This window comes from Pholcus phalangioides, unplaced genomic scaffold (genome assembly GCF_987345545.1).
Source record: "Pholcus phalangioides strain wild (caught in Gottingen) unplaced genomic scaffold, Ppha-v1.0 ptg000017l_1, whole genome shotgun sequence".
In the NCBI taxonomy this organism is placed as follows: domain Eukaryota; kingdom Metazoa; phylum Arthropoda; class Arachnida; order Araneae; family Pholcidae; genus Pholcus; species Pholcus phalangioides.
Window position 1 is genome coordinate 12,425,320 of NW_028301610.1, and position 24,662 is coordinate 12,449,981.

The 24,662-nt window shown below is 33.2% G+C and overlaps 1 protein-coding gene and 1 non-coding gene across 2 annotated transcripts in view; both read left to right on the plus strand.

The window, feature by feature from the left end:
- LOC149072396 (uncharacterized) overlaps positions 1-24,000 on the plus strand; it is a 62,116-nt gene extending 38,116 nt beyond the window's left edge. The window contains exons 17-24 of the mRNA XM_089246711.1: positions 1,256-1,344; positions 2,789-2,904; positions 7,650-7,725; positions 15,076-15,318; positions 15,742-15,990; positions 20,973-21,218; positions 23,059-23,091; positions 23,769-24,000. Of these exons, the coding sequence (XP_089102837.1) occupies positions 1,256-1,344; positions 2,789-2,904; positions 7,650-7,725; positions 15,076-15,318; positions 15,742-15,990; positions 20,973-21,218; positions 23,059-23,091; positions 23,769-23,869 (1,153 nt within the window). The 3' untranslated portion in view covers positions 23,870-24,000. The remainder of the gene's footprint in view (positions 1-1,255; positions 1,345-2,788; positions 2,905-7,649; positions 7,726-15,075; positions 15,319-15,741; positions 15,991-20,972; positions 21,219-23,058; positions 23,092-23,768) is intronic.
- On the plus strand, positions 11,782-11,855 carry TRNAS-GGA (transfer RNA serine (anticodon GGA)). Its single transcript has one exon. It is a non-coding gene; the product is annotated as a tRNA-Ser (tRNA).
- Positions 24,001-24,662: the final 662 nt, after the last annotated feature.

Sequence of the window (24,662 nt, forward strand, 5' to 3'; positions counted from 1 at the left end):
TATGTGAATTGGTAGACAGGCACCTTCATGCTATCGGGGGTACTCTGGTCTTGTTCTGACAGCCCTGATACTCTGGTCTTGTTCTGACAGCCCTGATACTCTGGTCTTGTTCTGACAGCCCTGATACTCTCTGTTGTGGAAGTCCTGATACTCTCTGTTGTGGAAGTCCTGATACTCTCTGTTGGGGAAGTCCTGATACTCTCTGTTGTGGAAGTCCTGCTAGATTTTACAAGCAGTCACACTTTTTCCCACCATATTTTTTTTCTGCTCTGAAGCTTCACATGTTTTTTAATGTCCCCTCCCATAACCTGCCGCAGGGCTCCAAGTCTAGGATCTTTGGTGGGTCCCTGTATAGTAAATTTATAGGGTAAAAAAAAATCAAAATCAAAAATTGCCCCACCCTTGTTGCCGCTGTTTTTTCACAGACCTCCCCCATGTCTGAACGAAAACACCAAATTAGGTGGGACTAAAGTGAAAGAAAAGAAAAATTTCTTTTCTCTCAAGCAAGGGGAAAAAATAAAAATAGAAAGAAATTTGCCACAAACATTGTTGGCAAAAACTGCTAATTGCAAAAGCCAAAAATTTTCTGCTGCACAAAACTTCAAACCAGCCTAATTTGGCAGGGAAATCGCCAATCTGTCAGCTCTGGCTCTACAGCTTTCTTTTTATTCAGAAATAAACAAAACAAGTGAAATGACACCCAATTCCTGATTCCTTAATAAACTTCGGTTAAAAGCATCCTTTAAAAAATACTGTATATACATATTTAAAACGATTCTGGTTTGGTCAGAAAACAATTATTTTTCTTTGTTGGTTTAGTGGCATGCAAGGGTGCATGTGAATGTGTCCTCATTTCTAAGTTTTGGAATCCGGCAACGCTAAATATTAGATATTTCAATGTAATAATTTTTTTTTGCTTCATTATTTCGAAATTGCTTGGCTAAAGCTATATCTAACGAGTTTTAGCATGTTGCTCTCCTGAGTCTAACAAGTTTATTGCTGTAATTTTAATTCACTTGAATTGTTCACTGGCTTATAATTAGTTTTCTTTTCATAATCTCAGTTTCATTGTCTCATTATTAAATACTTTTTTCCAGGAGTTCACACACAAAACTTCACCTGAAAAATTACGATAATTTTCATTTCTTTTCAGTAACTCATATTCCACATTTTTGCTAAAATCAAAGTGTAAGCTATTACTGAATAAAACTTTGTGTTGAATTAAGAATCTGACTTTATTTTATTTTTTTGTCAGGGGTATCTCTGTTTGTGGAGGGTTGTGCTATTTAGGAGTTGATGAAAAATCAAACATTGTTTCAAAGTCTGGTTGCTCATTGTACAGACGTACGTATATTTCTTCTTTCTTTTATTTTTTAAATATTTGTTTTGTACAACAAAATTTGCACTACAATTCCTCTTATGAGGAATGAGTCGATTAGTAATCTTATATCAAAATATAGGTGTCTGAAAATAAACTAATATTGGAAGTTTATTCAATAGTAAATTTTTGAAACAGTTACTTTGTCATATAAAAAAATTTAATTTTTAATTTTATGTGCTGTTTGATGATGAATAGGGAGAAATAACTGTACTTTTCATCTTTTCTGTTTTAATCATAGATAATGAAACTGCAGTTTGTGCAGTCATATTTCTGAAAGTAATTTCTCACATATTAGAGAACAAAGATATAAATCAGCTGAAATGTTAAGAAAATATGGTCACACACACATCCCATGGCAATCGAAAATTAGAATACTTGTGATGTTTTTTTAAGCAGAAAAAGTTAATCAATTATGTTATCAGCATATTTTTCAGTTCCATTTTTTACCCCCAATATTTTGCAGCCCAGTGCAGCCATACCCTTTGTAAAGACTGGCTTTTGCTGAGACTATGGAATTTGTTTACACTGTGAATAATTTTCTACATTATTCTCTTATTCTGCCTTGGGCAAGTTTTATTGTATTTGTATAGTAATGTAGTTGAGTACATAATACTCAAATTGAATAAAGCAGTTTTATATTACACATTTTTGTGTGAATGGATAAGTGAATAAACCACACTAGTAGGCATTATGCATTTGGTTCGATCCTCTGAGTAGTTTGACCAATGATGTCTTAACACATGGCCCCCCGCTCAAGAGAAGAGGGGCCTCACAAAAATGGGAACTAATTGAAATTTTCAAGAATTTTCCAGGTAGGGCCTCAGAAAAAATCAATTGGCACAAGGGCCCATGACTCTCTTAAGACGGCCCTGACCGTAATACCAAACACACGTGAATATAGCGTGAGCATAAAACAGGCCCATTACCGATGCTGAGGCAATCAGGGTGTTGTCCCAGGGCCCCACAGAAAATATATGCTGATTTTGCATAATAACCCTTTCAAAGGGCCCCAAGAAGTCTTCCCTGGGGTCCCGAGAAGGCATGATATGTCCCTGGCATAAAACCATTAAAAACAAAAAAAATTCTCCCACTCATACTATGTGCCCATAAGTACTCATGTACATGTGCACTAAAGTGATACTTGTGAAACATTAAAATAAAAACTTAAAGTGCATCATACATTCTACAATCCATTAAAGAAAATCATGTGAAATTTTGAGCATCCTTCCCTTTGTATATTTTAATATACAGATTCACCCACTGATAAAGAAGTTGGTACATGGTAACAAAAAAAATTGTTTACTTGCATGAGAATTTGTTGTACATCATTGACCAAGAAAACCTTACCTTAATCACCTTACATATTGTTGTAAAAAAGTACATTAGATTTTGTTTGTTATATTTTAGGTTACAGCAATAATACAGCTGTATTTTCAAAGGAAATGATGGTAGATAGTATTAGAGAAGAAATTAAAAATCATCGTATTCAAATTATCCTTCCAGGTCTTGGAGAAAATGGTGCAGTAAGTTTCACTTTCTGAATCTTCATGAATATAGCAATTTCTGCTGAGGTTTTATGAATACTATAAAATTGAATGCTTTATACATTAACCCATTTGCATCCTTCCCTCTAAATATACTTCCTAGTCTGTATCACACACATAGTTAAGAAAATGGGTTATTACATACTATACAGGTGGATTATTCCATGCTTTGTGATAAGTGACACTCAAAAATTCATAGATTATTCTCCGCTGGGTTAAAGGTGTATGCAGAGGTTTGTGTATCCCAAAGGCGATTGAAAATAATTTTAAATATTGTCGTAAAAAAACTAAAATATCAAAAGAAATTACTTGCATATGTCATTTTAACCAATTCCTGTTAAGCTTTTAATGATGTCTCCATTGGAAAAAAAATCTGTTTTATTAATTAGAAAAAAAATATTTTTAGTTCATGAAAGCTCTTGATTTTTTTTTAAATGTGTGAGAGATTCCAAACTTACTTTACAAAACAAATATTTAATTCATTTAAGCACTTATATCATAAATTTATTTTTTTAAATCACTTAATTCAAAGGACAAATCAAATTTTTTTTATAATTTTAATGTTTCTATGGACATGGGCAAGTTCAGAAAACAAACAAGAAAAAAATTTTCATGAATTTTTTGGTGAATATCTCTAAACTAAATGATTTGAAGGGGCAATAAAAGGCAAAAATGATGAAAAATCAATCCAAATCTGAATTTAGCCTGTAAACGATTAATTCAAAATCCTTTTTGAAGGTTATTAATGCAAAATTTTTCAGGAAGAGATTCCTTGTACTCTTCCCAGACATGGTGTTACCTCTCCAAAAGTTCATCGACATATGTCCATTATGCTCAGTGATAAAGGACCTTCACAAATTTGAAGATCATTTTACTTCTGAATGCAAATGGGTTACATAGTATACTTTTTTGATGTCATAGTTGTGAGAAATTACTTTCAAAATACTGGAAAACTAGGAATAGCTGACTTTCAACATGTAAGTTTAAAAAATAGAACATTGGATAAACTTGCAAATACAATTTATAAAATGCTCAAGTTAGAGTCTAATTTAATGGTATGTCAATAGTTTTCACTCTTTTGTTCTCTCTGGAGCTCATCGTGAGCATTGAGAAAACTTTTTTATACCATGAATATAATGCTCCTAAAACATCAAAATAGTTTCATTTTTTTGTGTTTCACAAATTAAATCTTGGAGTTTGTTTCTAAAAGAAAATTGGAATAAAAATGAATCATTATAGATATCTTTTTTTTTTGCAAATGGACAGCAATCACTGATTTCAGTAGAATTTATGCTTTTTCAATTTATGTGTGTTTAAAAACCCAGAAGTTATTAATTCTTAAATCATTTATGTGATAGAACCATTTTAATATTTTGTAATTCATTTCAGCAAATTTTTTACCACAGTTTCACAATTTTTTTTTCTCAAGAACCTCAAAGAAGATGGAAGTTCAAAATATGGACATAATATTTAATTTGGCTTTCTAACTTGAACATTTCATGAACTGTACAAGTTTTTCAGATGTTTTAATTTTTCAAAACAAACTGTATATTTCAGTCAGTTTTCAATTTTATCTTGAATTGAGAACATAGTTTTCTTACATTGATTGTATTGTTACTATGCCACAAATATAGTTGTGTTTTTAAACATCTTTTTTGCTTTTTTTATTTTTTACAAATAAAAGTACAAACACACAAGCGCAAATCTCTAAATAAGTAATAAACTCTAAGGTAACAACAAACAAACTACTCAACAAAATGGCCGAAAGAGAGCAACAACAAAGGCACAACCAATCTCTCTTTGAAAAACTCGCTCCCCTCCACATGTTCAGCACTCTTGTTATGTGCATGTGATTTAATTTCTTCCTTCCACTCTAGATAAATTTTATATGTTTATATATATGTTTCACTCTCTCAATCCATTTGCATCATATTTAAATTGCATCTCAACCTTATGCGAGTACATCTGATGCCAACAGGGTTGTGAATTTGATATTTAATCACTTTTTTCTAGTTTTTACATGTTAAAGTTTGATGTATACATATATTTTTGTCTAACATGTGTTTCAAATTGTTGATCATTTTTGCTGTAATGTGTTAGGGTGAAACTATTTGTGGTGTATATATAAAACAAGAAAAAACTAAATAAGAACTATCGTAGGACATGCAATGACACCTAGTGTTATGTAAGGGGAACTTGCATAGTTCCACCCCGGACATCAAGCCGATAAGATGTCTAGATCTTCTGCTCCTACTATATAAATTCTTGTCTGTCTATATATGCATATAATCAATCTAAAGTCTAATGTAATAAAATAAATGCTTATCCAAGAAAATACCAATACCCATGTGTTATCCACTCGGCACACCAAAGTGTTAAAGAAATTGCACACTATTCACCCCCAACACATAATTATATCAAAATTCTCACAACATTCATCTACAGGTTTTTAAAATTTGTTTGTTTTTGAGTAATTTGCTCACTTTTGTAGTTATTATTATTTTTTTAACAACAATAATACTAAAAGTATACCTTGAATGAAAGTAGGACTAATAAGTTGATAATGTACAATGACAATTTAACAAGTTTAATTGATTATTAAAATATATTTTGAGCTTTAAAAATGAAACATCTACTGCTTTTGTCATAATTTTTTGTTACTTTGGCTTTGTTTTGATAATTGTATAAAAAGCTCATTTTTCTTTGAAAATGGGTTTAACACTAGAACAGCTGCACTTTCTGTATACCTAGAACCGCAGAGTGGATCAAATTGACCCAAACTGTGAAAAAAACTGTGTTTCATAGCGAAAACAGGAATTTCTTTTCAGTTCCTGTGGTTTTCCTTACTCTTATTCAATGTTGTTTAATTGCATATTTATAACGGAAAAATATATTTGTTTATGAATATAAAATGGGCTTCAAAATTAGCTGAAAAATGATGTAATTCAGTAAAAATAAGATTTAGTATACATTATTTACTCTATTCAGTCCAAAAACATTTTTCGGTAATCCTATAATATGACAAAGATGTAAAATAAGCGTGTCAAATTTAGTATGAGAAAGTTTATAATATGATTTTGTTAAATGAGTATTGATTTCTTACTGATAAGTGAAATTTATGATGAGCAGTTGAGCAAATTTTTTTTTTCATTGTATGCATCCACATTCATTGCATGTTGAAGTGGCACAACCCATGCAAAAATTAAGTTTCGTTTCCATATTTTGATGTTACCTGACATCAGACTCGTTTATTTTTATTTATTATTATTGTTATTTTGATCGCTCAAGAACAGTTACATGATCAAGAGTGCACAAAGGTTTTCTTTGGCGCAAGGGCAACACGTATGATGAACGCAGGTCTTCAATAAGATTTTAGAAGAACTGCGTCCGAAAAATAGTTCTGCCTTTCTGTACTGCTCTATACAAAATCAGGAATATTTTTATAGTGAGATCTAGGATGTTGTAGGAAACGTTTGTGATGCCACCTTCACCGAATATTTTCTGGGCATTTGATCGCTACAACTACGATCGTTACACTTTGTTAAATTGTAGTGTGAAATAGTTTGTGTGTGTGTGTGTGTGTGTAGAAGCTTTTTGGGGCTACTACTGCCAATATCGACAGCCAGATGAGCGTGCTAAGTAATGAAAAACTTATATCGTTCTTTCCGTGATAAATTGTCATTATGGCATCATTGTTTTCCAGTAGCAATGCTTCATACAACTGTAGTTTCACCATCTTTATTGCGTCAGATAATATTGCTCTTCGATTTCGTCTCACCGTCTCAACTAAACTCGTATTTTTTGGCTTTTAGCATTTCAGCCAGCTTTAGTGTAGTCAAAAAAATGTGTCGGTTGAGGCATTTCTGCCCTTGTTCTCAAATGGCCTGATCAGTTGCATCACTATGTGCTCTGAAAGAGAGAGATTCATTGGACGGCGATATTTCCCAAGGTTTGGAAATCCATGCAAAACGTATTTGGTGCAAACCAGAATTTTATTATTTTTCTGTGACATCGTTTGCCTACAGAAATTTCAAGTACACGTTTTTTTTAGAGTTAAGCTTTCACTCTCCCAAAATCTTTATGGAGTCCCATCAGAATACCAGGTATTCAAGTTTACAAAGGAAAAAAAATATTTAGCTCTACTTGCCTATCCATTGAAAAAAAGATAATCTGCTCAGACAATAAATTAGCCTTAACCTTGAAAGGTAAAACTTATATACCTTTATTCTTCACTATCTTCATTTAAAAATACTTTTTAGAAAGGGTAACTTCCAAGAAAATTATACACCCATTTTTTCTATAGAATAATACGTTGGGTCAAAATGACCCAAACCGCGGTTCTAGGTATAAGTGTTTATAGCTCTGAAACACGAAATGTGAAGATAATAAAATGTTTGTAATTTAATATTCATATAATATCATGAAAAGTCACGAAATGTTTTTAACGTCTGCGTCTAAGTTTTCGAGATAAATTAAAACAAAGTTCGATTTGGGTCAAATTGACCCACTCCGTGGTTCTAGTGTTAAGAAACAAGGTGCATCTTATACATTATTGCAAAGTGTTTCATTGAATATAAAGAATATGTGATGTACAAAAAAACATTTGGTTGCATCTTTTATGTAACAATTATTCTGATTGAAAAGAAATTGCATACCCATGCAATGTATGTTATTGGAAAAAATTATCCTAATCAAAATATTTTCTGATAATATTTTTATTCCAGCCTCTTCAAATTGAAGCAAATTATATTGATGTTTCAACATCATCTGGGAAAGGAGACTCTCTAAATAAACTAGGAAGTGAGTGTGGCAATTACATTGATTATGATTATTTCATTCTTTTTTTTCTATTTGTTTTGCATATTTCTTTTTAACACTTCTTTATAATATAGATAGATATTGAACAGACCATAACAGAAATAAATCTCAGCTAATACAATTAATGATTTGTTACTTTTAAAATAGTCAGTCTTTGGTTTGTGAACAATTCAGTTTTTACAAACAACAAAAAATGATTCAGTTTAGGAACTAGTCTCAGCTTATATCACCCAAGTGGGGTGGTGGTAAGATGCTCGTGTACTACCATGAAGGTTGCTGTCCCGGGTTCAAACCCGAGGAAGGATATCGATAAGATATTTTCCCTAATGAACTTGAGGCGACCACCGATAGACATCACTTTCATTTCCAACCCATCATTAATGGCAGTAAATTGCAATATAGTGATATGGCCAGAGTTGGTGTTTGGTGAAGTAGAAGTAGTCTCAGTTTATGAACATGCAAGCTGAAGAGCTGGTTGAAGAATTAGATTTAATCAGAGTAAAATTCCCATCCCCTCATACAACTCTCATTGAGCCCATGGATCAGCAGGTCATTTCAAACTTTATGAAACTTTATGAACAACAGAACTTTTTCGAATAAGTTTTGTAATAATTTTAGACATAGAGATAACGGGCATTGAAACATCTAAAAAAATTGTTTTATTATCTTTCATTGCACAGTTGTCATTGACAAAGCTTGGCGCCAAGCTTTTACAGAACCATGAATTTGGCTTGGGGATATTGTGGCCTTTCCACTGCCAGCTAACTCATATCACCATACAGCAATTTACTAATAATCGAATCTGGTCAGAAATCTTTCTTTCTAGAGCAGCAGTTCTCAAACTTTTTTGACTCGTGGAGCCCTTTTTAGTATATACATTCTATTGCAGAGCCCAGAGCTGCTCTTAGGGGTGTGCGACAAGTGTGGTCGCATTGGGTTCCCTGCACTTATTGTAATAGAAGTGAAAAAAAAATATATATATACATACATATGTATATCACAAACATATTTTTCTCATTAATTCTGAATTTCCATCCATTCCAAGATTTTTTCTCTCATTATTTCTATATTTTTATCAAGTCTGGGTATTTTTCTCTCATTAATTCCAAATTTTCATCAGTTCTGGGATTTTTTCTTTGATTCTGAATCATCATTGGTAAATAGGTATTTTTTACAGCATTCCTGTATATTTTGTTGATGGTTTAACAAAAAGTCATCTTAATGATTTTTATCGTTTCACATTCTAAAATTGTTAAAATGAATATAAATGAAAATTTTTTGTGGGCCCCTCACAGGGGGGATGTCCGACAAGCCCCCAGGTCGGGGCCCCATGGAGAAGTTGACAGGTTTCATTTAGGGGCCCTGGATGAATCTCGTTTTTTGTTGTTTAACAAAATTTGCAACACCGGTAGCCTGAGATAAATCCAGTCTGGGCTCCGCAAAAATTCTGTGAATTGGGTCCCAAGTACTTGATTGGGGGCCCCTAGAATTTGTTGGCAAAATGAATGCAAGTGAAAATTTTTTGTGGTCCCACAGGGCTCCAGTCTGGGGACCCTCATGGAGAAGTTTTCTGGGGGTACTTGATGAATCACATTTGCTTTTTTTTCCTTTATTATTGTAAAATTTGTCATTAAGCTGGTGCTTTGGCATGTCACTTTTCATAGCACTCTGATGAAGTGGGATGAAATAAACAAGATATTTTGTGAAGAGAAAAGGAGGGGGGTTGGCCGCCACAGGTGGCAAGGGGGCAGAGCTCCCAGTATAATAATAATTATAATTCTATTCTTAATTATAGTTATAATCGATTCTAATTTAAAAGATATAGAATAGATTTAAAAGATATAGAATAGATTTAAAAGATATAGAATAGATTTAAAAGATATAGAATAGATTTAAAAGATATAGAATAGATTTAAAAGATATAGAATAGATTTAAAAGATATAGAATAGATTTAAAAGATATAGAATAGATTTAAAAGATATAGAATAGATTTAAAAGATATAGAATAGATTTAAAAGATATAGAATAGATTTAAAAGATATAGAATAGATTTAAAAGATATAGAATAGATTTAAAAGATATAGAATAGATTTAAAAGATATAGAATAGATTTAAAAGATAGATAGCAGCATCAGTGTCCTGGCACTCTTTTCCATGGTGCAAGAAGCAGCATAATAAACTGTATAACAACCATTCTCTTTCTCCCTTCCCTGTGTTTCTTACTACCAAAGCTATCTTGTGAAGGTGCCAATCGGACTGGGATGAAGCAGCTATAGCTGGACCTCTGCTATAGAAGGTGCTGGCAGAAGAAAGTTGGTAGTTGGAAACATATAGGGTGACCATATGACCTATATTTTATGGGGCACATTTTTTAATCAGGACTTCTTCAAAAATAATTCTTTTCTGATTTCATCAAATTTATTTGCTGAAAAATAATTCAATGGTATTGTACTTGGATCTATTTGAGGAATTGAATTAATAATGACTACAATTTTCTAGGCAGGTGGGTGCCTTTGTATCTGCTTCAGGGGCTACCCCTGAATACAAATACAAGGCCATAACAGGCAAAATTACCAATGAGGTGGCTGAGAAAAAGATGCCCATAACAAATATGCATGTCATATATGTTGCTAAAATACAATAACCAACTCCCAATTAAAAATGCAATTATACAAATTGAAAGCTATATGTACATGATCAAATATTATACAACGGCCATAAAAATATTTATGGTTGTCTTATTCTAAGTATGGATAGCTTCTCAATTTACCCCAACATGTTTATTGTATTTCTTTTTAAACTGTCAATTGTGTGGGAATTTACTACCTCCGGGGGTAAACTATTCCATTTATTAACAACTCTATTAGAGAAAAATTCCCTCAGAAACCATACATATTATAATAGACAATTATCAATTAAAGATGTGTCTTGATCACTTTCACTCATGGAAGACATACATGGATATAGAAATACAGTCAAACTTCTGTAGGTTTAACTTCTACAACTTGAATTTTTTTGATTTATCATTGTAATTTAATGAATCAAGAATCTACCCATACATAGACAAGACAGCCATAATTGAAGCATGTATTTCAGAAACCCCATAACTAACAAAAAATTTGAAAGTGAGTTAATACTGGTTTCTTGTAGTTGATTGATGCTTTGTTTGGTGCAGAAACCCACTCAATAAACGTTTTGTGTATCCCTGTTTTGCATCTCTGAAATATTTATTTAGTGCAGAAACCCCACAAGCAACATCACTTAGGGGATTTCTGCACTGAAAACCTGAAACTGTTGGCAGCACTGACGTCATTGGCGGGTAATACCAGAATCTAAAAAGATCAAACAGGTTGTTTCTCAGATTATTCTGTGTTTCAAAAGTTTGTTTTGAGGGTTCTAGTGATTATTTTATGCTCTGTTTTCAAAGTTTGAAAAAACGGTGTAGTGAATCGCAATCAAAAGTGGAAACTTCAAAGAAAATTTGTTGTTAATTCAGGCACAGAGTAACTGAATTCTACAACATAATTTATTCTGACTATCAACATGATTTATTCTGCTACAAGGATGACGTCACTCTCCGCTACCATACGAAGGTTTTTTAACAACTGGCTGTTGCGAAGATATATTTCGGAAAGAGAGAAAATTCAACTGCCCCTGCGGGGAATCAAACCCACGTCCTTTCACTTTCCGGGTGAACGCCCTAGACCACTTGACTACAGAGGCACCGAATCTCTCAATCTTTCCTTGGAGCTCGTGTACACTGAAAGGGACCGTACATGGACGGCCGGACCAGACTCAGGCCAAGCTCACAACTGCTGCCACCAGATGGCGACTTATACAAGGATGACGTCACTCTCCGCTACCATACAGTTGTTAAAAAACCTTCGTATGGTAGCGGAGAGTGACGTCATCCTTGTATAAGTCGCCATCTGGTGGCAGCGTCAGCAGTTGTGAGCTTGGTCTGAGTCTGGTCCGGCCATCCATGTACAGTCCCTTTCAGTGTACATGATCTCCAAGGAAAGATTGAGAGATTCAGTGCCTCTGTAGTCTAGTGGTCTAGGGCATTCGCCCGGAAAGTGAAAGGACGTGGGTTCGATTCCCCGCAGGGGCAGTTGAATTTTTTCTCTTTCCGAAATATATCTTCGCAACAGCCAGTTGTTAAAAAACCTTCGTGATTTATTCTGACTATTCAACATGATTTATTCTGACTGTTCAACATGATTTATTCTGACTGTTCAACATGATTTATTCTGACTATTCAACATGATTTATTCTGACTATTCAACATGATATATCTGCAAAATAGTAAATGATATTACACAGTAGACCAGAGGTCTTCAACCTTTTTCCAGCACTGCCTGTACCCATCATCAAAAAAGAGCTCGTCTATGGCAAGCTTGAGGTACGAAACCATGAGAAATCTGGATGATTTTAATCCTTGAATATAATTTGCGCTAGGTTTTTAGTTAGAACGTTGATCAAATGCTTGCGAGCACAAAATTGGACATGAGCATCGAGCACTCTGGGTGTTTCAGGGAGCACTGTGATGCTTGCGAGCAATGGGTTGAAGATGCCTGCTGTAGATAGTATTAGGGTGGTGCAACCTGTGCAATTGCACAGGGTGCCAAATTAAAAGTGCCGCCGAAACGAGTTAGAAAACTTAGATACACATAAATAGAAAAATAATCCTTATGGTATTTTTTTTTTTTTAAATTACTGTGAAAAATAAGTGATGAGAAGAAAAATTCACAGTTTGAGTCAATGAACAGTGCACATACTGATACTGAATTCTGGGAAGATAAGAATACACATACACTAGTTTATTTTCTTTAATCCTCCAAGAGATACTGGGCAGTTTACTTTCTCTTTTGTTGTCAAAAATAAAGATAATTGAGAAAGTCATCTCCCTCCATCGCCCCATTTTTCTGCTAACAAAAGAAAGAGCGTTTCTGTGTGTTGCGGGAGAAGGTTTTTTTTCTTTTGAAGAAAACCAGAGAGGGCTTTTGACCAAAGAGGGCTGAGCCATCTGTGAGTTCCCCCCAAATTTTTCACATGTATTTTAATTCATTTTTTTAAATTCATATTAGGGCTACAGCATGAACCTATATCCTTGATACATGTATTATTGTTAAAAATGATGTGAAAGTTTCATCTTTTCAACTGTGATTCATTTGTGAGGTTACTCCCTCATTACTACTTTTATCCGCATGAAGGGAATAAAAGTAATAAAACTGCAAGCTACCACTTTTTTTGCGATTTTTATAATTATAAGAATGCGTGTTTTGGAAGCTACAACTGACATTTATCAATGAAACCATAATCATTTACGCACAAAAAAAAAAAAAAAAAACATTGGAAATAATACAAATTTTATCCAATACAGTAACTTGATGGCATTTTGTCGTGTTCAAGCAGAGTTTACATTGATTGAAAATAATGTATTCTATTTTTTTACTGTATTTTATTATGTTTATTTTGTTTTTTCGTTATTTTCATAAATTAAAAATTAATCGAATTAAATTAAAACATAGTTATACTTCGGACAATTTTTTAATAACTATCTTCTAATGGGAGGAGGGGGGGGGGTAGAAAATTAGTCATGTTCGCAAGGGGGCCACAGAAATGAGAAATGGTTGAAAGGGGGCCATGGCCAAAAAAAGGTTGAGAACCACTGGTATAACCCATAGGCGGAGATACACTTGGAATTCTGGGGGGGGGGGCATGATGAGGATGATGATGTCAATTCATATATACGCAAATACATTAGATCAGTCAGCTTTACCTTTGACGCTGTGGGGCATTGCCCCCCATGGCCCCCCGTATCTCTGCCCATGGTATAACCCCCATGAGAAAATTTCATCCATTGATAATGAAATTTTAAAAAATGGGGGGTTTGCCGCATATTTTTTGAAAAAATGTCGATTTTTGTATTTACATCTATACCCCTCAAAAAATGTTTAAAAAAATTTTTTATAAATAAATTTTCAATGTAATTATAACTAATCAAACTTCTGAGAAAAAAAAAAGCTTTAGATAACTTTACTAATTTATCCAACTTCTCTTATTTGGAGTAATTATCAAAGTAATTATTATTTGCCTAATTTAATCAACTAGGAAGAAAGAGGAGGGTAGGCACAAATTGGGGGTGGTGGTGGAGAGACACCTTCTCAAGAGTACGATAATATTGTAAGATAAACTAGTCCCATATTTTAGGGAACAATAGTGACTAGCAATAAACAATAAATTGCCCCTCCGATACATTACCCTTGGTTTTGCACAGGGTGCCACCTGGTCTAAGACCGGCCTTAATATTACATATAATTCTTTTATTTCCACAAAATATCTGTAATTGACCAAAATAAAATTCAATGCTATTAAAGTCGGCTATATTAAGTCAGTTTTATTGATGTTAACCCTCAACTGAACTTATTAATATAAAAATGGTAAAACCATGTTCTGAATTTATTTTATTGCAGAAACCCCATAACTGCAGAGGGTGGAAATATTTTTTACCCCCCTCCCTCCAAACCTTAATGAATATATTATATTTTAGAATTATGTACAGAACTGTCCTTCACAGTCAGGAATTTTTTTATAAAAAATATCTGCTTTTTTATTTAAGTTAGAAGGTTTTTCTTGAACATCAAAAATTTGAAATTCTACACTTATGGGGTTTCTGAAATAAATACTTCAATTTTTTATGGGCAGTGTTTATATTCTCATAATTTTTAGTTTTTTGCTCTTATTTTGGGTTGCTGTATTTTTGTTATATTGGACATCCTAATTTTTATGGCCATCTTTCAGCATTTTGGGCATTTTGCAGCCTATGTATTTGTAACCTCCTTGCAAGAGCATATGTAAGGAAGGAGGTAAAGAAGGAATGTGCCCCTCTCCCAAGGAATAAAATATTAGAAAAAATTGAGTGGAAAAACAATGTTGAGAAGTAATTCTTCTAAACTAAGATGTATATCAACAGGTTTATATTCAAAAAGCACAGAATTTTCCAACTGTTGGAGATAAGATTGGAAGAATGAAACTATTTAAAATATTATAATTCTTTCCCTGATTCTCATTAGTGTACCCCTTCAAGGCTGGGTTTTCCGCTTTTGTATGATATATTTTTTATAAATCCAATTCTATAACTTGAATTTTTGATGATTTGAATATGAATTTCTAGAAGCATTATAGATCACTGTGTTTTTCTACGTTAAAATGTTGATATCTTTTGATATTATTCACACAATTATATTAAAAAAAATTTTCTCAGTGTGTGAGAGTAAAGTTGTAAAAAATGATACAATCTTCATATTATTTTTGTTTTTTTTCTTCAGGGAAAACAGATCCTCGTTTCAAGGTATATATGCCTGGGTCAAAACTGACAAAAACTGGTGAAGAGATTAAAAACTTGGGAAAGCTTGGATATGAAAACTGTCAGAAAGTCTGTCTTGATTACAAACAATGTGAAACTGTTTCTTACTGTGAAAGTGGTCCACAATGTATTCTAACTGAAACCAGTACGGATGATCTGAGTAAAGATAATTATGCTTCAGATGGTTTCTGTACTGTTCTATCACGTGAGTGTATATGACTACATTTACAAACTGAATGTTGAAAAACTGACTTGAAAAGTTTTATGATAGTCAAGGTTTTCAAAACAACTTGAAAAATATTAAATTATCAGATAACACATAAAAGAAATTTTGAACTTAAAAGTTTAATCAGCTTCTTGCAAGTCTGAATTTAGTCATTTTATGATATACTGATAAATGATTAATTTGCTAAAATAAATGGAAATAAAAGAGTGTGCTCTGATTTTCCATTCAACCGACAAACATATTGTTCAAAATTGTATTTGTAAATACACCAAAGTCTGCATGATAAATTATTTGAATATCTGATGACATGGAAATGTGTGTATTGATTTTAGTCAGTTTGAATGTAATAGTTATAAATATTTTTCTGCTGAATTATCATAACTTCTTGGCTTACATTTTCAGGTGTATATACAGATCATTTTGTACACACTCCTGGCACACAATTGGTAAGGTCACATCAAAAATCTATTAAAGCAGCAAGTTCAGAAGAATGTGCCAAACAATGCTTGAAAGAAAGTTCTTTTACCTGTTTATCTTTTGATTTCTGTACTTCGGACACAGCTGAAACTTGCCTGCTCCATAATTACCATTTCTTAGATTCAGACATTCAGGAACCAAAGAAAGATAACATAACATGTGGACACTATTACAGTAAGTATTATGACATTCCTGAACTTTGTTTCAGCTATTCATTTTCAATATTAAATTTTTCAATTTCCATTACAACATTCAAAAACCTACTCTAATTTAAATTATTTCTATAAGACATAAAAATAAAAGCTGTCCCAAAATTACACCTACAGATTGATATAAATTTGAGTGTCTGTTGTGACATTATCTAAGGTACATTGAGCTATATAATTGGGTATACCAGTATTTTCCCACTAATGGCTGTTGTATGTCTCTTCTAGCACCTTCCTATAGTGTTTCTAGCTGCAGGGACGGCTCAAGCTTACCTGCTGCCCAGGTGCAAAGCCTCATGTGCCGCCCCTGAAGAAGACCCTGGTGGGTGGCAGAAAGGGCATTAGCCTAAGTGACTCTAGGATAAACCTGATTTCTTTTAGTACACCGCCTCACACTATTTAGAAGTTTCACAGAGGAATGTGAACGAGGTGCATGCAGGGTTTAGTAGCCTCACACCATTGTTTACTATATCACACAAATATTTACGTAACCATATGTCCTGCTTTTAAAGAAACTGCCCTGCATTTTGGTCCAGGATTTTATTATCATTCTTAATTAACTTGATATACATACAGCTCTTGTTGGTGAGCCCTCATTACCATGCCCCCCACAACCTCCAGTAGAGTCCCTACAGTGAATTTATAGTGCGAAACACAACAAAAAATGATGAGAATTGCCCCTACTACATTACCACATACCAAATTTGGTCATATATCGCAATACTGCAATTCACAACCAGTGGAGTTGGGTGGGAAATGAGGGCGTCATCTATCGATTTTCACCTCTGGCTCGTTAGGTAAAGAACTTGTTTCTGAGAGAGAGATGTTATTACCCAGAATCCAACCCATTGACCTTGATGGTAATTTTCACAGTGGAAGACAAACATCTTACCACTGTACCATTCGGGCACAGAATCGTCCCCCTAGAGCAGTCAATCCTGCCCTTGTAGGGGTCATGATCATCACCAGGGCAGCATTTAGGCATGTGCAAAGGGTGCTGCTGCACCGGGATGCTAAATTTTAGGGGCCGCAAAATGGGACAAAAATACTTTGATTACATTTTGACTAAAATGTTTTAATAAATCAATTAAATAGCTTAAAATTCTGTTCAAGACCTCTAAAATTCAGCCATTGAACCCTCTTGCCTAGGGTTTTTACAAAATCCTTCTCCCTCCACCAAGCAAAGAGAAGGATGCTGGTGGATATAGTGCCCCGGCCGGGCGGTGAATCAAAGGGAGTGCTAAATTCTTTTTTTTAATTATTCAAAATTACACTAGATAGGCATAATGCATGCTTTGGTCAGCTGAAAGAGCATCTAATTTCAGCCCTGGATAGATAATTGGTTTTCTAAGAACCCCCCACACAACCTTTAAGTGCCTGGGGACTCACTTGCCTTTTTTTGCTGGGCAGCGGCCACTATTGTCCAAATTTATTGCTGAATTGTTTTTTTATGATCGTGAAATAGCAGTTTGATGTTCATTCTCTGGTGCCCATGTATACCTTTCGAGCACGATGGTGTTCATGGCTACTGGAGGGGGGGGGGGATGAGGAGATTGGAAAACTCTATTTTAGAGGGCTGCAAAATACTTGAGCTTGTCCTACCAGGGTCGCAACCAGCAAGAGAAATTTACTGTCACCCAGGACCAATATCAATTTTGATGCCCTCCCCCTGTAATTTTTAATGGGGAAAGAATAAACTCAGCACTCTTCATGGCCTAGCGTTTGGAGCAACAGATTCTTCTGCCCTTCTCTAGTATAGTGACCCTGATCATTACTTACACTTATACCATTAAGAGGAAGCATAACGAGGCAACTTTTATTACGAAATTCATTTCTAGTGCTCCAGAGTACATTCTTATTTCTGGTATAGAAATTTTCAAAAATCTTAGTGTCTAACTAAAGCCTAAGCTGCCGCTCTGATGCACTGCACCACTTGCACCCTCGCTTAAGCCGCCCTGTTTAGCTATGCATGTTCCTTTGTTAATGTGATTCACATTTGCATGTCCTCTACCACTTCTCCAAGGTTGTAGGTGTAATTTTGAGACACCCTGTTTATTTCTTAAACCAGCATATTCATTTTGAGTGTATTTAATGCAGTGGAACCTCTCACTACAGTGATACTCAATATAACCATAACAATTATCATTGGCAGAGCCAACTGATCTAGTAAGTAACAATCAGGTATCAATATAAGTGTAAGTAATGATCAGGGCCACAACTAGGGGAGGGCAGAAGGCACATATGCAAAAAATAAATTGGCATAATCACCATCTTGCCCCCAGCCTTTATATAATCATCGTCCACCCCCCCCCCCACAGCCTTTTAAGTCTATCTTCACCTATGCATTATAATGATAAATCACTCTACAATATTTGTTCAAGTCTATGGAATCACCTAAAGTATAATGTTAAACTTGATACAACAATATCCTTTACTACAATAAAAATCTCTCTATAATGATATTGTTCAAAGTGAGTTTGAAACCACTACAACTATATTTTCTATAATCTTGCTAAAAAAACTTTAGTATGTTTTCAAACTTGTAAATTTTTGTTCTTCCAAGGGAGTCTAATAAAATCTGTATTTTGCAGTATGTGATCACCAAAAGTGTTAATAAAGTTGCAGGTAATTGCTACTTTCTGTGTAGTATACAAAAGTGTATGGTAAACATAACTTGCATATGGTAAACCCCTTCTTTTACAAGGGGACACCAATATCAATTGGTGAGGGACAATGAAAGGTTATGGTGTCGCAGGGAATTTTTCTCTAATACGGTTGTTAATAAATGGAATAGCTTACCCCCGGAGGTAGTAAATTGTAACACAATTGACACGTTTAAAAAGAAATACAGTAAACATGTTGGGGTAAATTGAGAAGCTATCCGTACTTAGAATAAGACAACCATAAATATTTTTATGGCCGTTGTATAATATTTGATCATGTACATATAGCTTTCAATTTGTATAATTGCATTTTTAATTGGGTTGCTGTATTTTTGAAATGTATGACATCCATATTTTTGTGGGCATCTTTTGCTCAGCCACCTCGTTGGGCATTTTGCCTGTTGTGACGTTGTATTTATGTTTGTATTTGTATTTAAATCTCTTTACAGGAGCAAAACTTCTGAATTTTAATAATGAACAATTCAATTCTAATTTTTTTTTGAACAAAATACTCATCACTGCATTTTCTGGTGGTACTAACAGTGTCAATTTAAAAGTGATATCAACAACAACATAAATTTGTTGTTGCAATATGGTAATGCTGCCTTTCAATATAATGATAATCCCTCTAGAACAATATTTTCTTAGTTAAAGAGTATCACAAAACAGGCAGACTGTAATTTTTGGCAAGGGTCTGAGCAACCCCCAGAATTGATTCAGAAATCAAAATTTCCTGCATAAAGCTGAAGGTAAGCACCAAACCTGTGGGTGCGACACCCCCCTGTATTTTCACATTATTTTTTTAATGCATAATGAGCAGGCATATGCAAGCCTACCTCTGGGAGTAGGGCATACCTCTTAGAGGTTTTGGGGAGAGAGGCACAAAAGTAATTTCCTGCGAAATTTTGAGTTATTCATCCTCAAAAACAATTTTAAATGAACAAAAATTAGTTAAAACAGAATATATATATATATATATAGATATTTTTTCATTATTTTTTTTTTAATTGGACGGAGCATAACACATGAAACATACAATCAAAACACCTGAGAAAGACAAAAAAACCCACAAAAGACATTACAATGCATAGGCGTACACAGAATTTTCTCAAGGGGGATGGAGTTGACCTTTTTTCCTGCAAAATAACACTATAATCTGGGCTTGGGGGGTAGAACCTCAACCCTCCCTTTGCGTATGGCAATGTTACAATGACACAGGCACTTTGTGACCCCAAGGGATTAAGAGTCCTTCCAGTGGGTCAATATAGCTAATTTACTATTTATATATAAATTAGATTAAAGAGTTAATTGGATTATGCAACAGCCTTGTTAATGTACTAATTGGTTAAATATTTTATAAAGTGGTATATATATTTTTAATTTTTTTACTTTTTTTAGCTGAACAAAGAAAACATACATATATATATGTAAATACAAACATAAAAAATTGCTCAGTTGTCATATACCGAATTTACGTATGGTCATATAATCACATTTATTTTTCAGTTGATTAACAGGAATGGTTATATTTTTGAATTTTTTTTTTAGAATGATTTATTTTGTGTTGTTTTATGATCTATTGTTGTAGTATGGACTAGTGTTTATTGAGAATATAAATATATCGTGATTGAATCTTATGTTATTATTTGTATGATTAATTGTATGGTATAAGTTCATTATTTTTGGGGCGGTATATCTATAATTCTTTTGGAATAACATTTTATTTGTTTTCGGTACTTGATATATGTTATTCAATCCAGATGAGGTTCTATTTTGTTTTGTTTCTAGACATTTATTGTTTAAAAATGAAAATTTTATTAGTCTAAAAATATAGTTTTGTCTTATAGTTAGTTTGTGACTAATAATTGTTGCATAATTGTTTGCTGTGGTGTTTATTCTTCGAAACCTTATTTCATTTATATATATTATCTAGTTTTTGTATATCTGTTTGATAAGCACCTCCCCAAGCAGTGATTCCATATGTTACTATTGAGTATATATCCAAGCATTTATTTCTTTTACAATTTTTTAAAAGCTTTTGATTGTGTTTGGGGAGGGACACAGGCTTCCTATGCCCACCCTCTACATACTGCGTATAATTCTGGCATGGTGCCAAGACATAATTATTGGAAACTTTAGACTAAGAATTTCAATGTTAATGGAATAGTAAATGCTAATGTTCTCTTCCAAGACAGATATTGACATTGCTAATTAATGCAAATATAGCATTACCAGAAATATTTTCAAATGCATATCAATCATGAGTTTCATTTTCTCCATTGTGCAGAAAAATATAGTTACGATTTTGCAAGAAAAGCTCAACAAAGATCTGTGGGTTCGAAATTGGTCCCCGTGTCTAAATTATCTTTAGAATCTTGTGCCAAAACATGTGTAAACCTGAAAAGTGGAAATTGTTTGGGGTATGACTTCTGCCAAGACAAATCATTCACAACAACATCTTGTATTCTACTGGTTGATGCAACTGTGATAAAAAATACAACTCACAGTGACATATGTGACCACTATACAAAAGGTGAGAATTTTTTTTTCATTTATTACAGCATCAACTCTAAAAATGCATACATTTTTCTCCATTAATTTCAAAAACCTTTTCTAATATGTATGACTAAAAACAAATTTATGGTTGTTTTATAATTTGAATCAGTATTTTTTTTTCCACCTAATTCACTTTTTAAAAAATATTTTCCGATCTCTGTGAGCTACTTTATATATGATCCATAACTATACTTGCTCATGGTTAGTAAAATGCCAAATTATTATGATTTCAGTGAACTAGAAGCAATGAATGCCTAGATTTTTAATTATATTTTTAGTCTTCATTCGGCAAATTCAGTACACAAATTTATTTATTTATAAAACAAAGCTACAGGTTTAAACCCAATTACAGCTTGCAGTAAAAATAAAAATTTGCACAGAATAGAAAAAGCGACATGATAAAGTACACAAAAGACAAATAAAAAGTAACAAAGAATTACGCAAAATACAAAAATTCTATACAAAGATATATACAACGCAATCACAGCAAAAAGCATATTCTATTGACTCTAATTCAGAATTGGAGAGCTTTAAAAATGGACATTGATAGTGATATGCTCTGATCAAACCCCATTACATCCTGTAGAGAATCCTCAGTCTAAGATTTTGCTATGCTCCAGAAGATTGTTGCAAAGGTTTCTTTCTCTACAAATGAATTTGTTTTCTTGTAAATTTATAGATTAAAAATATATATAATTAATTTCTTATGTCAGAGCCCTGCATGCCGCCGCCCCTCCCGTCAGGGTCATTGACTAGATGGTCAAAAAATTAATATAGAATATATGGTTTCTGACAGAAAAAACTTTACCTCAAGATTTCTTAGTTTTAGTAACTTTTATAACTCTTAATCTCTAATTAAAATATTTTACTTATTATGCCATCTTGTTACTTAAGTTGAAATTCTATACATTATAATGTGTCATATTCAGGGCCACAACTAGATACTTTGTCAGCCAGGAAAGCACACATTCTGGCACCCTCATGTACAGGGCCATATCATAATTTCAACTTTTTCCAGGGGGCAATAGCCCCAAATGACTGGCCTGCTCATGTTACGTTAAAGGATGAATTTGAGGCCCCCCCCTCTAGTGCCCAAGGCACCAGATCCACCTGCTCCCCCCCACCCAGTTTGCAACACTGGCCATATTGTTATATCACCAAGGTATATCTATTGTTATAAATCAAGTTATATCTATTGTTATAAATCAAGTTATATCTATTGTTATAAATCAAGTTATATCTATTGTTATAAATCAAGTTATATCTATTGTTATAAATCAAGTTATATCTATTGTTATAAATCAAGTTATATCTATTGTTATAAATCAAGTTATATCTATTGTTATAAATCAAGTTATATCTATTGTTATAAATCAAGTTATATCTATTGTTATAAATCAAGTTATATCTATTGTTATAAATCAAGTTATATCTATTGTTATAAATCAAGTTATATCTATTGTTATAAATCAAGTTATATCTATTGTTATAAATCAAGTTATATCTATTGTTATAAATCAAGTTATATATCTATGATTATATTTCAAAAAAAATATAAACTCTGTATATACTCATGTACAAGCTGAGTTTTTTGGTCAAAAATTTGTTCTTAGGATACAGAGGGGGTGGCTCAGGTTTTGTGGAGAAAACGTTTTTGTGGGATCACCAAAATGTTATTCCTGAAGTGGGAGGGAGTTGGCTTATATACGAGTATATATGTTATCTGTTTCCATGCTTCTATGTTTGAAAAATATAAGATGTTAAAATCAGTATCATATGTCACTATAATATTTTTTTATGGAATGTTCATTTTCTAGTTACATTGACTGGAGTAAATAACAGCTCTCAAGGTGGTAAGGCGAAACTATTCTGTTCTTTATTTTTCTTTGTGATCATGCATATATGTGTGTGGGCCAATATATACGATTCTTCCAGATATATAAGGGAAATCTCTCTCCTCTTTCTCTCAGTATTTTTTAATAAGAAAAAATAGGTTAACCCTTTATCTACCACATCATGAAAAGTAGAATAAGAAGGAAATGGAAAAAATCAAAATGCAAATATAAATTATAATTAATAATGATCATGTAAATTTTATATGCCATTTTAGTTCTAATTAAAGACTAAAAAATAAAAAAAATACTGTTTTTCAAACAATTAGAAAATAGCAAATAATCTAATCTGGTACTTCAAAGTACTTTTTGTAGATAAAGGTTTAAATATATAATACAACAAATTATATATCTTATAAATTCACTAATATATGCCATCTTTATCCTCAACCATTTTGAATCTACTGCTACACAGGTCTACCATGGGATTACTGTAAATTCTGAGGCATTAAATTAATACCCTAACTTTATTGACTTAATGTGAAAAAGCAGAGCACAATGATTTTTAATATATAAAAAAACTGCATATAAATTAACACAAAAACAAAAATTTATACATTTCATTTTGTGTGTGAGATAAAAGCTTTACCATACTTTATTTTTATTTATATTATACTTTGTTAATTTATTCATAGGAGTATCTGGAGCATGGATTGGTGTCATATGCTTTTTCATTGCTGTTGCTGTTGGCATATCATTGACATTTGGCATAGCATATTTCAGATCTAGAAGATAATCATAATGAACTAAATTCATTTTTTCCTTATTAAATCATAGATGTTTCTCGCACATAGGCATCTGATGAAAAAATGTATCTCTCCAAAGAACTGTAAATATCAAAGTTTAAATAAATTTGTGACATTGTGATATATGATCATCTGATATTGTTTTGCAAAAAAAAGTTGCTGAAACTGTACTTTTTCTTGTTGGGGGGGGGGGGCAAGAATTTTTTTTTTAATTTTATGCAGTATGCTTTTTTGATATTTGGGTTTGCTTTAAGATTAGGGTCATTTTGATAATATCATGAGGGTTGAAGTTCCCCTTTCCCTTGAGCAGTGATAGTGTGATAGCGAAAACACCCCCCCCCCCGCCCTTGAGAGAATCTTGCATATGCTACTGTTGCGTATTGTTGGAGCATCATGTATTGTGCTGTATTGCATATTGTGGGGCATCACAAATTGCTATGTATTGCATATTGTGGGGCATCAAAAATTGCTATGTACTGCAGATTGTAAGGGCATCACATATAGTGTATCACTGTATTGCATATTGTGCCATATTGCCCAGTTATGTCATACATTGTGTATGGGGTATATTGGATGTTATGATTAATCACATATAAATGGGATGTATTGCCTATTATTGTGTATCACATATTGCACTGTACTGCATATTGAGTATTGGGGGATGCAACACCACCTATAGAACAAGGCCTCTGCACAAAGCTCATGACGTCACTGAAGAAGGCCATTTCACCTATTGCCATTAGATGTAGCAGGCCGACGCATGCGATATCTTTACCTTTTTTG